The following is an 18,121-nucleotide window of genomic DNA, read 5'->3' as shown; positions in this document are numbered from 1 at the left end:
TCTAATTAATTTAGGTTGTTCATCACAGAGGTTATATTCTAATCGTCGGCGATATGTTCTCCATTTTCCTACATAATGGTTTTGTTCTGATTCAGTGTTTACTATATGTGGATACAAAGCACAGCATGACTTTGAATGAGAGTTCCTAATGTATCATCCAGTATATATACAGTAAATATTGTCATGTGGACTCAGATGAACCTGTTCTAACCTTGGTATACCGGCCATCTGAGTTATGGCTCTGAGAAATGATACACTGTTGCTCTCTAGTGGCTGCTGCTGGGACTTAAAAAAATATAAGACCACACTGTCATTTGCACAAACTACATCCATATAAAAACAATACAATGTATCTGAGGAATAGGACATGTTGCTATGAAAATAATTCAACTTAAGAGAGAGAGCAAAGTGAGCTCTACTGACTAATTGAGGATGTATTATTCCAAACACTGTGACATTGTACATGTACAGACTGTTCTTTCAAAGTCAACCAAGTATAGCAAACAAAAAAGAAAGGAAAACCAGGAAGGAGAAAGGAGGAAAAGAGATACAGAGAGAGACAGAGAGAGTCACAAAAGGAGGGAGGGTGGGAGGGGAAAAGCACAGGACAGGTGTGCTTTAAAAAGTCTCCCAGTTAGTGACTGGCAAGTGCTTGAACATACTTGAACAGCAAGACAATGGAGCTGAATGAAAAAGAGAGGAAGAGTCAAAAAAGGGGAAAGGACAACAAGGCCTTTGAGTCAGAGGTAGGTAAAATATGCAAGTGCTGACTAGACTTGAATAATAATGTTTTAAAGCACTGGAAACATTTGAGAGCTCCTGTAGTCAGCAGTAATACTAAATTTTACAAACAAAGTGTCATGTATTTATTTGTTGAAACAATATTTCTGCTAATTTTTACTGAAGCAGATCATTTGTTTGGCTAGTTCTATCAAAATAATGATAATTGGCTAATCAGGAACATTTCAGTTTAGTTGTGAGCTTCAAGTTATAACAGCATCTCTAAAAAAAAAAAAAAAGCTAAAATTGAGCTTCACACAGCTTTTGCTAAACAAGTATGGTAAGGTTTAGTATGGGGAGTACTACACCATGGTTTGCAAGATATGGTAAACTGTTTTAGACCTTCATGTGGATGCACACCTGCACTCACAAACACACATTGTGCACAAGAAAAGAAGCGCTCCTCTAAGTCACCAGTCTGCATTTAGGTTCTAAGTAAATATGTGTCTTTTTATGCAAGCAAACTTGTGTAAACATAAAGTATTCCTAATATGAATTATCCTCAAGCCGTGTGTGTGTGTGTGTGTGTGTGTGTGTGTGTGTGTGTGACAGGAGCAGGAACAGGAATACATTGATTTGAACAGTCCTTCCGAAGTTGCAGATGATGCACACCAAAAGGAAGACCAAAGGAACAAAAGGTTGTGGGTGTTTTTTTTGTTTGTTTGTTTGTTTGTTTGGGCTTTTTGCCAAATACCTCCTCATGTTAGATTTTCTGTGTCTTCTAAACCTCTACTCTTTCTCCTCTCTTTGATGTAACATTTATGTCCTCTCTCCTTATCTATCTCCCGTTATCTTTTTCCTTTTTGTTTGTTTAGCTTGCTAGAGAGGAAAATGGAGGAATTCCAAGGCTGTTTGGCAGAGCACAATGAAAAGATCCGGCTGATTATATACCTGGTTTTAACAGCAGGTAAATTATCTTTGTGAGCGTTTGTAAATGCAAGTTAATCTAAAACTTGGGACCCTAAATGGGTTGCAGTTCTCTCTCTGGTGACTCCCACATGCTAACTGGGTTGGTGTCTTTACACAAGCCAGAGTATGAGGGTGAAGTTCCTTCTTAAATTTGCAGGATGAAAGAGTCTCATTGTTCCACTGAAATGACATGTTGAGATGCTGTAGGACAAGTGTGTGTGTCCACTGTTCTGTACAATCGATTCTCTTTGTTTGGTACTTTTGATTTTGCAGCTGCACAAGATTAAATTACTGAATCTGAGGATAACGAAAAAATCAATTTCTAGTCTTGCTTGAGGACTTTCAGTCTGCATGAAGGCTTGTAAAAGGCTGTTTCATTTATCTTTGCTAACTAGTAATGCTGGTTATAGTCCACCTACAGTACATGCTCTGTGCCTTGGAGCATATTGACATGAGCGTGTGTGTGTCTGTGCGTGTAGAATAGACAGACGACAATAAAGAGAGAACAGTTTTTTTCTTTATAGGACAATTTGACACAAAATAGACATGATTGTTAATGGAAAAATCAAGCCATGGTTTATCAGAACACAATGTGTGCATGTGTTTCATGGTAGTATCCAGACTATGCAGACACAAGTATGCGCACACAAATGCAAAAAAAACCCAAACATAATTACTTGTCAATTCATTTGCTAGCTGCTGTACTGTAGCAGTTTTAACAGAGCAGCAAGTTGTGTTGTATATTTTATTGAACCAAAGATAATAACAGGTCATACTGCAAGCTATGACTTATACGACTGATTATGTTGCTCTCCAGTCTGTCTAGTAATGACTTCATTGTACTTTTACAGTATTGTAGAAAGAGATTTTCAAGAAATTCTACTTTATGTAAAGTTGCAAATTTATTCTGAGTTAAATAAATAAGGACTGTGAAACACTAACAACATCACTATAGTTACCACAATTGTTGAATTTTACTGATAAACTGTTGTCAAAACCACCCTTTTCCCCTACAAACCTGAACATTCAAAAGAAATCTTGTGAATTTTCAGCATTAATGATGACCCAGGGCTGACTGTGCAGACCAACAGCCTGGTCAAAGACGCACATTTCCACCATTTAATCCTCTACTAACTTTTGCACTAGTTAATTTAAAATCTGAAACACTTTTTTTTTTTCTTCAAATAAATGACTAACCCAGCACTTTTCAACCTTATGGATAGTAAAGATTTCAACTCATTAATCTCTGACAAAGACAAAATGCTGTGCATGAAAGTATTATAAACTATAGTTGCAAAAATAGTTTCACTCTCTTCAAAATTCTTTCCAGTTGAGTATTTGAAGTCAGAGGACATGCAAGTTTAAAGATCAAAACATACAGTATCATTTAAAAACTAAGATAAGAAAACAAAAGATACAAAAAGATAGTAAAGTGAAGGAATTTGAAATATGTAACAACCTTATTTACTGTTCACTGGGCTTCAGACATAAAACTAATCTTTGTTGTATTTATTTACATTTTAAGAATATAATTTTTCTTTTGAGGACCTGTTTAGTTTTCCGCTGTGTAACACCAGTAATTTAACTACACCTCTGTGTATGTCTTTTTAACTGAGAGATGTAAAGCAGCGAATGCACGATAAGATTAGAATAATTTTTTAAAAAGATATGTTGAATGTTGTCTGCACTGTGGGATATAATTCACATTAATTCTAAATTTGTTTCAGGCTTCGTTGCCATAGTGATTGCGGCATGTGTTTTGAACTTCCACCGGGCTGTTGGGCTGCTGGTCATCTCCTTGGTAACCGTATTCTTCGTGGTCTGGGATTGGATGATGGAACGCTATGGTGACCGGGTGTGGGAGGAGCTCTATCCTATCAGAGACCTTCTCAGCAGAAACTGGTTTTGGATCAGATGGTGAGACACACACTGTCAAAACCACAGCACACATGTGAAAACATAAAATTGCCTTTTGTTGTTTCATTTCTCTCACTTTGCTGTTTTCTGGCTTGTTTTTAGCCTCCTAATCAAACATTAAAAAAAAAAAAATGACCCACCAAGGCACTGAAAAGCCAGTATACTAAAAATCCCTCTTACTAGGTGGCACTAATCTATATAATGTGCAAGACAGTTCAGACATGCTGAGCGTTTCTCTGTCTCCTGGCAACGACAATATCCTCGGACTGAGGAAATTCATTGTTCGTGGAATCAGCATGAGTACTGATTTCAAACAGAGCAGAATAAAGGAAATAAGAGCAGTGGAAGGAAAAATGTGAGAGGAACTGCTGTGTGCTAGACTGCACATAAAGTAAGGTAATTGCACTGCTCAAGGGCACTTTGGTGGCAGTAGAATGGTTAAGCAGAGACACAAAATAGAATATAAGAAATGTTATAACAATACAACAAGAATATAGCAAATGGTTAAAGAGTAGAATATATTAATTTAGGACATTTGTACTAAGACTTAATTGATCATCCACTTAATTAGAAGTTTGATCTCCTAATGAGATCTTAAAACAAAGACATGGCACCCAAGACTCTCTTTTATCTGTGCAGCCACTGAAAGGCAGCATCTGATAATGTAATGCACACCTGCACTTTGGCTTATCTTAAACTGCAGTTTATTTGGCTCTGGTGTGGGTCTTTAAAGTGTTTTTTTTCTTTGGCTTTACCTGCTGCTGTTTTTTATTTTCAGTTGGTATGTTTGTTTTGTATATTTTCCTTCTTATTCTCTTTCATATATATATATATATATATATATATATATATATATGTAATATTACTTTTATGTTGTTGACTCTCACTGTCATCAGTGTGTTCCTGTGACCTACATAGTTAATATTAAAGTCTGTCTGCAAACCAAATTATCTTCAGGAAAGTTTTAAAAAGAAATTAAGATGCTGAAGGAAGAAAAGGTAGTTTAAAGAGGACATATTGTGCTTTTTGTGATTTTCTGTCCAAGTCCAAAACCTGAGGTTAACATGTAGAAATGCTCCCTGAAAGCCCAGGCTTCAACCTGCTATGAACATTTCACTTGTGATGGTTTTTTATACTTTGCTGACAAACTTATGTCAGCTCCTCATGCATGCCCATAAACAGTTGTGCCTTGTGTAGACTTGTTTGCTAAGGTTGTTTATAAGGTGTTTCCATGTGTTGTTTGCATTTTCAACTCTCATATTTCGGATCAGATTCTTGAACTTGTATGGATGTTTTTCAAAAGCTGACTTGCGAGTTAAGTAAAAAAGTAGTGAAATCATTCTATTATGGTTTGTCTCATGGTGTGTTGACATAGCCTCCTGAGTGGCCAGGGAGCAGCTTTGGGAAGCTAACCAATCAGAACAGAGTGGGCTCATTGGGAGGCGGGCCTTAAAGAGACAGGAGCTAAAATGGCCTGTTTCAGACAGAGGCTGAAAAGGGATGCTGAAAGAGCCAGTATAAGATAAATAAGGAGTTTTTTTTTACTGTAAACTTTGCAAAATTATTCCAGTACAGCCCCAGATTAAAAATATAGATGTGGAAATGTCCCTTATGTCCCTTTAAAGTAGCTATACAGTAATCAATATTTTTCTGCTAATATTCTACATGAAACGTGTCAGTCATAGTAATGAACACAGAGAGCCATCACCTGACTCCACAGTTCACCTCATATGAGACTTTGTACAGAGCTTTTTCCTGTCCGTAACTTTACTGTTTTGGTTAACTTTCGCAGGCCTAAAAATACACTGTATGCTACCTGCCAAGCACTAAAGTAGCCACTAACTGGTGGACTTGGCAAAGCATTGAGCAGCTAAACAGTCAGATATATCCCTCAAGAGTTGGTGGAGAGCAGTTTAAAATAGAGGGAATATTTGACTTTCTTTTGTCAGGTTGCCAGAAACATGACACCAAAGGAATGTTGCTCTGTATCTGCTGGATGTGCAAATAGGCAACTCTTTGCTTAACAAGCTTGCCATATGAAGGTGATGATATGTCACTGTTGTATTTACAGCTGGTATCTGCTGCCTTCATGGGGCCAACAAATCAACTAATGCATTGTTAGGTATGAATAAGACATAATAAAAGGGGTAAAAGTTTTGTTTTATTGCTCTTCTAACAAATCACTCACATGCTACTTGGATTTACTGCAGCATTCAGCCTTTCCCACTAAACAGAACTTTATAAACACTGGTTGTCCTTGACTCAAGTATTAATGTAGCAGAGGATTGCAAGAGCTGCTGCAAGTTTGCTAACTGGCACCATCTTAAACATGTTGTTGACTGATTGGCTGACTACACAGTCAAATCCTTTTCTAAACAACCCACCAGCTGAGTACATAAGAAGTTTTCTCATGAATTGGAGGGAATGCCATACTTTACAACACATTTGCTTTCCTCTTGGCATTATAATTACACATATTACAGATATACAGACTATCTGAGTCTGATTATCTCTCTCCTCTGCCTTCCTCTTCCCCGCCTTGTCTGTCATCCTCCCCTCCTTCCCTCTTCAGGATCATATACGTCTTACTGCTGGTGGCCGTGGTTTGCTGGCTTACACTGGACACAGCCAAGCGGGGAACCAGACAACTTGTGTCTTTCTTTGGTTTGCTTCTCTTGATCTTATCAATGCTGCTGTTCTCCAAACATCCATTCAAGGTATGGGAAATGCACACACATGCACAAATGCAGCAAATTCATTTTTGATCATGTGCCTACATATTGTACATGTGCATGTGTTGTAGTGGTGTTGGCAAACTTTGCTATGCGGCATTGGGCTCCAGTTTGTCTTTGGTCTGCTGATCCTCAGGACCACAGTTGGCTTAGGTGCACTGGAATGGCTTGGAAAACAAGCAGAGGTACACACACACACACACTCACACACACATACACATTTCAGTGGCTTACGAGTTTTCTTCTCTGCCAGCATACAAGTCTTCTGTTGTAGAGTGAATCTGATGGAAGTTTTCTGGTCAATTTTGGGATTTATAGTTATAGAATATGTTTAAACTGATGGAAGATTTTAAGAGATTGGAACATGGAAAAGGTTTAAATTTTCTGTGTCTGTTGGTAACTTTCAAAATCTCCTCCATGCAGAGTTTTATGTCATATGCAGATGTTGGCTCTAAGTTTGTGTTTGGCGCAAGTTACATAGACCACTTCTTCATCTTCAGGGTATGACACATGTTGTCTGCACACCACAAATATGCACACAGGCACACACATGAATAATAACAAGAACAATAATAACAAGAAATAACAGAATAATGAAAAGAATAATAACAATAATAATACTAATGATGATGATTGTGGACTCTCACCAGGTGATGCCTATATTAGTTTTTCTAAGCTCCGTCATCTCCATCCTTTACTACATTGGCTTCATGCAGTGGCTCATTTGCAAGGTGAGGAAGTGGGAGGATAGAGTGCATAGACGAAGTGATGTGCAATTAATTCACACCATTTATTTTACTTTTCATTGAAGAAAGACAGGTTAAACGGTACAAGACATAGTGATTAGAAATAAGCATAACAACACATTTAGTACCGTTTCTAATGTGTTCATTTTAATTTATAGTTCAGTTTCCTTTGAATTTATTTTGTTTTATTCCCAGATTGGATTCATAATGCAGGTTACCATGGGAACGTCTCCAACAGAATCAATGGCTGCAGCTGGAAATATATTCTTGGGGCAGGTGCACAACCGTTTAAACAATAAGCAACAACAAAATGCAAATCACTGATGTAATAATGTCAATTCATTAATCCACTAATCTCAACATCAACCTTATCTCTCTCTTTCTAGACAGAGGCCCCTCTTTTGATTCGTCCATACATCAGCCAGCTAACTCGCTCTGAGATACACGCTGTGATGACAGGAGGTTTTGCTAGCATCTCCGGTACCATCTTGGGAGCTTTTATCTCCTTTGGGGTGAGGAAGAAGATGTGTAGGAGCAGGGAATAAGGATGACGAGACCCTGAGTTTATAATTGTCTATATTTAAAAGAATGAATTTTAAGAAAATGCCCAATATCACAGTTGAAAGGACAGTTCTTGGCTTGATGTCAGAGTTGTTTTAAGATCCATTTTAAGATCCAAAAGTCAAAAGTCAAGAACTAGGATGAAATAAGAGAAAACAACTTTAAGAACACTTTTTAAAATAACCTGATTTTTTGATTCTTGGTCAAATAACTTGGGGAGATCATTTAGTGTCAAACTCCAGAACTTGACCAACTCTTGACTGACCTTGACACTTACTCAAGAGTGTACACAGGGTACACAGGACTTTAACTGCTCTGTTAAGAAGTGAATGGTTGACCGCTGGATTTATGACTTTATCTGTGTACTTCTCTTTTGAGGTTAATGCAACACATCTGTTGACCGCATCACTGATGTCAGCTCCAGCCTCCCTGGCAATCGCCAAGACATTCTGGCCTGAGACCGAGATCCCCAGTGCAACAGACAGTCATGACCTCAAAATGGACGAAGGGTAGGAGAGGACAGAATAAACCAACATATATAAACACATACAGTATACAGTATGTTTTTATTCAAGCATCTCTCATCATTTCTTCAATTTTATTCTTCCTTTATGTCTTTATCCTCTCAATCCTATCAGTCTTTAGTTGTATCTCAAACTTTGTATGCATTTGACCTATGATTTTGATTATGGATTATTGCTACTCTAGGTTTAATAATTGTTAAACAAAATATAATTGGTTTAATTCACTGAACATTCCTGTCCTCAGTACAAAGTGTTACATCATAGATTATGGAGTTGGCAGCCATTTCATCTCTACTAAATTTCTAAGACACAAAGAATTGAAGACACTTATATTTCCAAATAATATCTCTTTGTGTATTATGCAAATACTCAGATGTTAGAAACTTTGCTTGCAGTACTCTAGTGGCTGCACATTGTGATGGTGTCACAATATTGTGAAACTAGTTTTGAAAAAACAGAAAGTAGCTCATGAGCCTAAAATTCACACTGTCACTAACAGAGAGGACTGTTAGTAGAAATGATATTTTCCATTAAATGCAAAAAGCATTGGGGGACAGAATTTAAGGCTAAACAAGACTATTAGAAGATTTCTGGAAAAACTTATGACTGCACACTGACTCCAAATCAAAAAATATATTTTAATAGACAATGTTTCAATCCCAGTCAGAACAAATTGTTTAAAATAAAAACATTTTGATCTGATGATTTCAATGAATTTTGTGGTTTGTAGTCAGTGTGCATTGTTATTTTCATTTTATACAGCACTTTTAAAAGGTACTCAAAGACACTTTAAATAGATAAATGAAATGGAGACAAGAAGTCACTCACAACATCAACAGAACAGCAAGAAAGACACAGTGTTAAAAGTAGAAAGCAAATGCAGTAAAAGAGAGTAAAAGACTAAGAACTGCAGCATCAGTTAAAAGTAGCTTCAAGAAGGTGAGTTTTGAATTTGAAGAAACTTTGTTATCCTAAACCGATCTTCATTATCACGACCCCCACCACCCCCTCAACCCATGCTTCCCACCCTCCTACCCTCTGACCACAGATACAGACAACTACTCAACTAATACTACCACTACACAAAAAAACACACTTTAGGAGGAGTTTTGTGCCCTAAAGCAATCACTGTCTTAAATAGCCTGAGCACACTGTAACAGTCTTGTGTTGTTGTGGTGTTCTTGTTTGTTCATTCCCTGTTTTGAGTGATACTTATTTCGAGTGTTTGATTGTGTACATACTGTGAAAGCCAATTTCCTCTACAGAGGACAAATAAAGACTGAATCTCAATCTGATCTACACTGACCTAAGCTAAAGAGGTGTTTGATGATCAACAGAACTGACCACAATGTTTCAAATGTCATCAACCAATGAGCACCAGTACACTGATGACACTGTGATATATTGATGAGATGCTGTTCAGAGGATACTTTGTAATATGACCAATCAAACATGGCCTGTGTCTCCTCAGAGACAGTACAAACGTGTTAGAGGCAGCATCCCAAGGTGCATCCAATGCTGTGGGTCTAGTGGCCAACATTGTCGTCAACCTGATCGCCTTCCTGGCACTGCTGGCCTTTTTCGATGGTGTGCTCTCCTGGCTGGGCGGGATGTTGGACTGTCCACAGCTCAGCTTCTCAGTTAAGGCCCTGACCAGACACACCTGCACATACACTCTCTGACGTAAACTTATACTGTAAATACATCCAAACATAGACCCACATATATGCAATCATACTCCCTTTGCTTCTCTTTGTCTCTCCTTTAGCTCATCTGCTCCTACGTGTTCATGCCACTCTCATTCATGATGGGTGTTTCCTGGGAGGACAGCTTCATTGTTGCTGAGCTGATTGGCACAAAGACATTTCTCAATGAGTTTGTGGCCTATCAGAAGTTGTCAGAGTACATTAAGAGGCGGAATGCAGGTGGGCCAGAGTACGTGAACAACGTAAAGCAGTATATGTCTGTAAGTCTCAGTCATATTCTCACCCTTGTTTTTGTTCAGATTCTCATTCTCAGTTTTGTTTCCTTTTTATCTGTCTGTTCCTCTCTTCAGCTGGGAGGTGTTGGTCAGGAAGCTACTGTAGATGACAATCAAGTGTTTGAGCATCTAGACAAGTAATGACTAATTGGTCCAGCAAGAGAGTTCTTATTAAGTGGAAAGAATCAGTCATCGTTGGGCCTGTGGGAGCTTAAGTGTCAAAAGTAAAATGTTTATCCACAATGTCATATCTTTAAAAGATAATTTAATTTCTCTAATAGATGTCTCAGTGGCAATTATTCACAAATAAATACTTATTAAGGCAATTAGAGAGGTAAGTTGGAGAGCTTGAAGCTCAGCAATGGTGATTGCTATTTCCTTATTTCTTTTCAGCCCTTTTCAATCTTTCCTTTCAATTTTGATTTTCTGGTGCCAGTAATGGTGGCAAGACTATGTCAATGTCTTCCCACAGTTTTTGGTTTTGGATGTGTTTATATTTAAATATCAGTTTAGAGATCCATTAAAGGTACCTAGTGGAGATTTTGACTGCTAAGTAGAGCTATGAGGAAATATTTTTATGAGTGGTTCTCCATTTTGTTTGTTCTCATGCACGAGCATTTGTCTGCCAATGGTTTCACGTTATTCCATTGATGTACAGGGAGGCATTAAATTACCAAGAAACACAGAAATGTTGCAGTGAAGAATAAGCATGCTGGAGAGTAAAGATGAATGTAAACAATGTAGTTTTCAGTTTTTAAAAAAAGCCTTTACAAATGCTAAGAATTAAGGAAATACCTTCAACGCGTCTGTTAGACCTCAAGGATACAGACAAAGTGTTATGAACACTGACAGAAACTTTGTTTACGGTTTATGTTATCGGTTTATGGTTTTAGCATATTTAAGGTCAGGGTAAGGACTTGTGTGAGCAGAATTAGAATTTACAACTAACTGCCATGTTAGTCACATGACTTTAGTCATGGTTTTTCAATTATGTATAAAAAATATATGTGGTTTACCTAGGTTCAAATCACTAAGGTCACAAAAAAATATTTTCCCTCTTACTCCTGTTGGTATGTATCTATGATGTTATTTTTAGGTTTTACTTTCAGACATTTTGAGATATCCGCCACCCCAGTACAATCAGGGAAAATTTTATTTGATTTTTGATGTAGCATTCAGAAAGAATCTAAAAACTTGAGCAGATAAAACTGAAAGTATCTGTATGGGTGGATACCACCGGGGTAAAGTGAGAAAATATGCTTTGTTGTGAGGTGGACAAACCAACCATCTAAAATGTTTTATAAAACTGCATGCAAACAGAACAGTCTTAGTGGATAAGACCATGCAGCAGACAGTCTTCAGAGTATCTATTCTGTATCCCCTGGCATGATACAGGTTGGTGATGATATATGGTTTTAAATTATTATCTTTAGGCATAAAATGTGGACCTAGCATATAATAATTGCATAACATTGAATGAAATGTTATGCGATGCCATCTAGTTGTGTTTTTGCCTCCAACAGTTACATATGACCTCGGAAACATATGCAAAGGCTAATTTCTTACAGGCAACCAAGTCAAATTGGATGTTTTTCTCATGTAACTCATGTTAGATGAAATCTGTTTCCTCATCTAGGTTCACTCTGAAACCATCGCAACCTACGCTCTGTGTGGCTTTTCCAACTTTGCTTCTCTGGGGATGTCAGTTGGAGCTCTGTGTGAGTGCCACTTTATAATCTGCTAGCCAGGCTGAGCAGCGAAGCCTAACAAACAGGAAAAATATAGTTCCTATAGAGCTACATAGTTGGTTTCATATGTTCGACAATTCTGATATTCTGATTGTGAAAAGTATCTCTGATTGAGTGAATATGCTGTCATTTAAATGCAGTACTTCAACATCCTAAATGTAACAAAGCAAACGACATCAAATACATTCTCTCACACTTACATAGAAATGCATAGGGTGAAAAAATGAAAGAGTCCTTGATTTTTCTTTTTTTTTCTTTTTTTTGGCTGGCACAAGTGGGAGTAAGTGTTGAGGAATCCATCTGTTACATTTAGGCAAGTTACAGTGTGTGGGCTGAATGAGCAGTTAAGTCTGTTTCATTTAGCCTGTGGCTGCCTTATAGAAAAACTGAAAAAAAAAACTAAAAAATTCCCCCGCTCATTCTCAAACACACATACCGTAGCATCAGCAACTTTCCAAAACTGTTATTTGCAAATGTAAATGCATATACTCATAACAACTGTCAACATAAAAATGACAGATGGCAAGTGTGAATGTGTGTGACTGTGCAAATGTCAAATGCAGGGTGACGCTGACAGAAACTACTGTATATGCCCAACAAAAGTCTCCCCTGAATAATTAATGATGTAAAAATACCCTAAAACCAACAAAATGTGAAATGGAGGGTCAACATTTGCAAGTGGGAGGCCGAGTTGCAAAATAACTAATATACTATATACATAATATATAACTATTATAAAAAAGAAAGGTAGTATTAAATAGAAAAATACTCATTGAAAAGGTTTACGAGTTGAACATTCATTAATTTCAATGCCATTGACATGTCAAATAAAAAGGGAAAGTCCTTTATGAATGCATCTTGAAATAAAATCTGTTTGTAGCACAAGATGCAGTCAAAAATTCCTCAAGTATTAACAGTCTGTGGGGCTGAAAAACAGTGGAAAGTGTGGATTATACAGTTGCAAGTATAAGGACAGGGAAAAGTAGCCTATAGCTTTACCTTGCTACCTTTTATCATTTTACCACTATTCTTCTCTTTTGTTGCTGTTTGTTATCACTCTTCTTACATACCTGTTGTTCCTCCTCCAGCTGCGATGGCTCCAGAAAGACGGACTGACTTCTCCTGCTGTGGCCTCAGAGCTCTGATTGCAGGAAGCGTCTCCTGTTTCATGACAGCTTGTATCGCAGGTGTTTGTTCACTCTTTTTTGCCTCTATCTGACTTTTTATCCACAATATACAGTAATGCCTCATTCAAACAGGGGGTATCTCATCCTGATAGTAGAAACATAAGATTACATGGACATTGTTGCCAGTTTACAACATTATTTTTTGTATAACTTGGTGCTATAGTTATTTGCCTCCCATGTGAATAAAGTTGATCTTATTACTGCATTTAATTTCTATCCTATGTTTAAAACCATCAAAAGTATTTAAAATATTTAAAATATTTAAAATTTTAAAATTTAAAATATTTTCTACACATTACTTACTATTTAGTGCATCATCCAACCAAAATGACAACTGCTGGGTTTTAACTAGGAGTTCACTATTAATTCAGAGATTTCTCAAATAAAATTTTAATAATCGTATTCAGAACACGTTTACATGAATAGTCACACACATACAGTATGTCATATTGATAGTTTAAACAGCCAGACTAGATGTTCAGTAAAACATAGACTGTATATTATGGCAGATCCATCACTCTCATATGTTCATGGTGACTTTTCTACAATTTCATAAGAGTTTGGGACTGACAATCACTCACAATTGTAAAGTTGTCTAAGTTAATGTATGTTTCTTAAACTGTATGATTCAAAACACCTCAGAAACAGTTTCATTTTTGACCTTAAGTAAGTCAGTATGGAACTGCTATTTGCTATTAATTGGCAGTTAGGTCCTGATTTATTCCTTTATCATTTGTATATAACATGTCATTAGTTTGCAACCTCATTGTGAAGTGTTACTGTATATATATTAAAATTTTTACTCCTCACTAATTTTGCAATGCATGCAATATATTGTGATTACTTTTGAAGAATGTTTTACAAATTTATTTTTCTATAATTATTGTATTTTAGTCATTTTTCTATTCTCTATTATATATAAAGTATACAATAAACACAGATTTTTAAATATAAATATATTTTACCATTATCATTATAGTTTTATGATTTTTTAGTTTTTTAATCATATATTTCTGTATTTAGTATATACATTGTAATAGTAAATACAGTGCAAATATACTATATATACTGTAAATTATTAGATATTCCACAATTAGTTTCAGGTAAAATACACCAACATATAATGCACTATCACCAATTTTTATTTTCATTTTTTCTGTCTGTTGCCCTTCATTTTATATCTAGATACACACTGAAAATATTTTGATAGCAATGTTTGATTGACACAAGTAATGAAAATGATGTCTGTTGTCTTTGTACTTAATCTAAATCACAAATAACTTGTTACTCAAATGTTTTAGAATAACATCATTGCTCTGTGGGTTTGTAGGTGTGTTGTACATCCCCAAACTTCAGTGTCCACAATTCCTGAGCACGGAGTTCAACAAAACCAACCTGACCATCACCACACAACTAGTCACCTGCTGCACACAACTGTACAACAGGTGTGTGTATGTGTGTGTGTGCGTGGGTGTTAACAAGTTAATATTTGGCCAATCTTGTGTTTATACATTTAGTATAATCCAGTTACCGAACATTGCTGTTATGCTACTCAGCTATTTTGCCTCATTCACTCAGCTATTTTGATGCAGTTATAAATACATAAAACACAGATTTTTGGAATCATGTGAGTCATTTTGTGCGTGTGTGTGTTTTATTTGCAGTGTGATGGTGAATGAGCCATGGAACGTGACGATCAGGGAAGGATTCAGTCAGAGTTGTCTGCAGGGCTGCTGCACCATCACACCCCCAACACACTTCAACTGCAGCTTGGTGCTTTGAATCACTGTGAACACACACACACACACACACACACACACAGCTCTATGGCAGTCATGTGTGTTGTTTTTTTATGTATATTCTTTACTGTTTATAATGCATTTTCAATCACGTTAGCCTTCATTGGTTTTGTAGAAAGAATATCAGTTATATCATGAAAAATTAAAATTAAAAATAGGAGTAAGGATCATGAAGAATTAAAAAAACGTGAAAATATTAACCAGACTTTATTGTGAACCAAGTATCTAAAATGAATTATCTATCAGGTCATCTGTGGTAATGCTGTATTATAATTATGTATTGTAGTATATATAATTTGTTTTCAATGATCTCTAATGTAAAATGGTACATTTTCCTACAACAGCTGAGGGCACAAGTTAAATTTATTACTTGGAAAGACAGATTAAAATTTCCCCAACAGAATTTAACTAAATACCAAAATGTTAGTGATTTAGACTTAAAGACTTTCAAATGTGTAAACATCATCAAAAATATTTGTATGAATGATTAGAGTAGTAAAATTAATATTACTACATGTGAGTTGGAGCAACATTTTATAAATGTTTGATTGCATCATCATTTGCAAAATGGATACAAAGGTTCAATACATTTTAATTTGTATTAGCTGCACAAATGTGCAAATAATCACACATAAACTCAACACAACTTGAGATCAATACAAGTTTTGGCATCTGATTACTGAGATTTACTAAGTTTATGATGATTGAGTCAATTCCAGAAGTAGTAAGAGACAGGCAAGTGGACTGTTTGGATATTTAGGCTTGTATATACTGTATGCTGTTTTTTTCCCAGAACATGAAAAATTATGATAAATGATCAATTAGGCAGTTAATTTGTTCTGTTTAGTTTGTCTTTTGTAAGTATATTTGACAGTATTGTGATTTTGTTTGTGTCCTATCTGCCTACACAATGGCCTTACTAAGTTTTAGCACCATGTGGTACAAAAGCAAAGGATTTTCCAATCCACCATAAACTACAAAGAAAGAAGAGAAAAATTACCAACAGACACCTTTTATTTATTTTAATTTCTCACTTTTCTGCCTCGCTTGAATGAACCTAGTGTGGCTAGAAGAAGCTCTGTATAACATGGCCACTGGATGTCACTGGTGTCCTCTGGTTCCCAATCAGAAAAACGTACTGAAGTGAATGACAGATCCATTTGCTATAGACCAGTCAGTCATACTGGCTTGACTTGCAGTCCAATTGTCAGAGCAAGTGGCCCATTAATACCATCAGAGATGATGGATTCCCACCACCCACCAAACAAAGAGGAGGGTATCACAGTTGTCCACTTTCAACATCTGCATGTGTGAGACGTGCATGCAGTCACAGAGACGGCAAATGACAGTCTCTTCATTAAATCTGCCACAGGCAAAAGGTCAGATGGCTCCCTTCTCGGCAGGCAGGAGATGTGTTCACATGTGTGAATTTCACACACCCACAGAGAGGGAACATTAGACTCCGCCATCAGACACTGACACATAGGGCATTTTTAGGCTCCATGTTACCATGTGTCTCCCGTTAAAAAAACAGTGAGCTCATTTTCATTTTCATGAATGTCGGCACTGTCAAGAAAAACAATGATCTTAAAGCATGAAGCAGTTAGATCAGGAGGGTAAAGCAAACAAAATTTCTCTGGGAATATTAAGAAGTCAGGAATGATTTGAACTCTCTGTATGTGTAGGGACAAGAACGAAAAACTTTGGAAAAATGAGGCAAAGTACAATTTTTGTAAGGTCATGTCATAAACTGTGATTTTGCTGGTACAAGCAAGTGACCTTTTGAATTCTGCATGTCCTTATTGGCTAATGTATGGAAATAATAATAATATCATGACAAAACAACTAAATAAGAACAAAATAATTTGTGTTGGACTGCAGGATCAATTTCCATCTTGCTAAATAAAGCTGGACTGAGAAATTAGAAAAAAAAACAATGACAAAATGTTCAGTTTTTAGTTGTGTAAGGATGAAAATCAGCTGTTTGACCAACACAAACACATGTGAATGTGTTCTTTATTTGTTCATTAATGCGTATTGTCCATTTTAAATAAAATAAATAAATAAAAAACTACAGTGTATGAAAGTCCGATTCAAAATGTTTAGATAATTACCTGAAAGCGTAAAGTAAATTTACTTTACAGAAGTCAAATTATATAAAGCTCTGATCTGAAAAGAGTCTGTGGAGGATCTGTGTGAAATGTACTGTTGTTTGTCTTTTATGGTGTACTGTGGCTTTGCAAATCTAATAAAAGGTAAAAAGTTTTCACTGAAAATTGGTGTACTGGTGTACATCATAAAACTGCAATTTTTTAGCATGTCTTACACCTTTCTGCCACCTCTCTCATCTCTCTCTCTCTACCCATAAAAGCACAAATGACAAAACAAAATCTTACATTTTAATTTCGCTTTTACTGCGGCAGCACAGAAGAAAAAAAGTAAAGTAAAAGAAAAAGGGGGATGGAGGAAAAGTAAAACAGACAGATGTGTAGTCTAAAATGGGAAGAAGAAGGTGAGCACTGGGATGCTGAGACCGGTGGATATTGGATTGTCATGTAGCACCACTCCAACAGAAGGAGAAGGGGATGAAGAGGAGGAGAGAGAAACTGAAGGATGGAGATGAAGTTGTCATCCACCGGCACTCTAAAGACCACACAAAGGAAGAGGAGCGGTGGGAGGGAGGCCGCTGGGATGAAGGAAGCATATGGAGGTGGATAGGGGAACGGCTGAAAACAGATTGATTGAAACTGGAGTTTGGAAGGATTCACAGAGGCACTTAAAGGGATGATTAGAAAAGACAGAGATGGTAAGAGCATGGAAAAAGGATCAGAAAGAGGGGGAAAAAAAGAGGACAGGCCGGCGGAGGACTGAAGATGGAGAGAGGGAGTGACACAATCAGTGGGGGTGATGATTATAGAGAGGCATGAGTAAGAAAATATAAGAAAAGATAGTTACACATAGACTATGAGGAGAAACAAAAGACAGATAGATAGATAGATAGATAGATAGATAGATAGATAGATAGATAGATAGATAGATAGATAGATAGATAGATAGATAGATAGATAGATAATCAGCTTATTGACAATCTTATCAAGCTACACAAACAATCATGTGACAATTGTGCCTAATCACTGTTCTCCATGATATGCTCTCTGCTTAACAAACCTTAATTGGTGCTTTAATTTCTCGTTGACACATAATTACATGGACGTGTCTTAGTGCAGAGTGAGAAAT

At 36.6% G+C, this 18,121-nt stretch overlaps 1 protein-coding gene across 1 annotated transcript; it reads left to right on the top strand.

Annotated features, from left to right (window-relative positions):
• The first annotated feature begins 1,336 nt into the window (after window positions 1–1,336).
• LOC121904171 (solute carrier family 28 member 3-like) lies at window positions 1,337–16,981 on the top strand. The gene is made up of 16 exons (XM_042421750.1): window positions 1,337–1,418; window positions 1,596–1,687; window positions 3,417–3,606; window positions 6,179–6,323; window positions 6,410–6,523; window positions 6,762–6,839; window positions 6,989–7,069; window positions 7,280–7,360; window positions 7,471–7,596; window positions 8,024–8,154; window positions 9,641–9,809; window positions 9,938–10,135; window positions 11,787–11,868; window positions 12,987–13,085; window positions 14,416–14,530; window positions 14,750–16,981. Exons 2-16 carry the CDS (start codon window positions 1,612–1,614, stop codon window positions 14,865–14,867), a joined length of 1,803 nt encoding a protein of 600 aa, XP_042277684.1. The 5' UTR covers window positions 1,337–1,418; window positions 1,596–1,611; the 3' UTR covers window positions 14,868–16,981.
• The last annotated feature ends 1,140 nt before the right edge of the window (window positions 16,982–18,121 follow it).

This window comes from Thunnus maccoyii, chromosome 9 (genome assembly GCF_910596095.1).
Source record: "Thunnus maccoyii chromosome 9, fThuMac1.1, whole genome shotgun sequence".
NCBI lineage: Eukaryota > Metazoa > Chordata > Actinopteri > Scombriformes > Scombridae > Thunnus > Thunnus maccoyii.
This window is presented reverse-complemented; position numbering and strand designations above follow the sequence as displayed.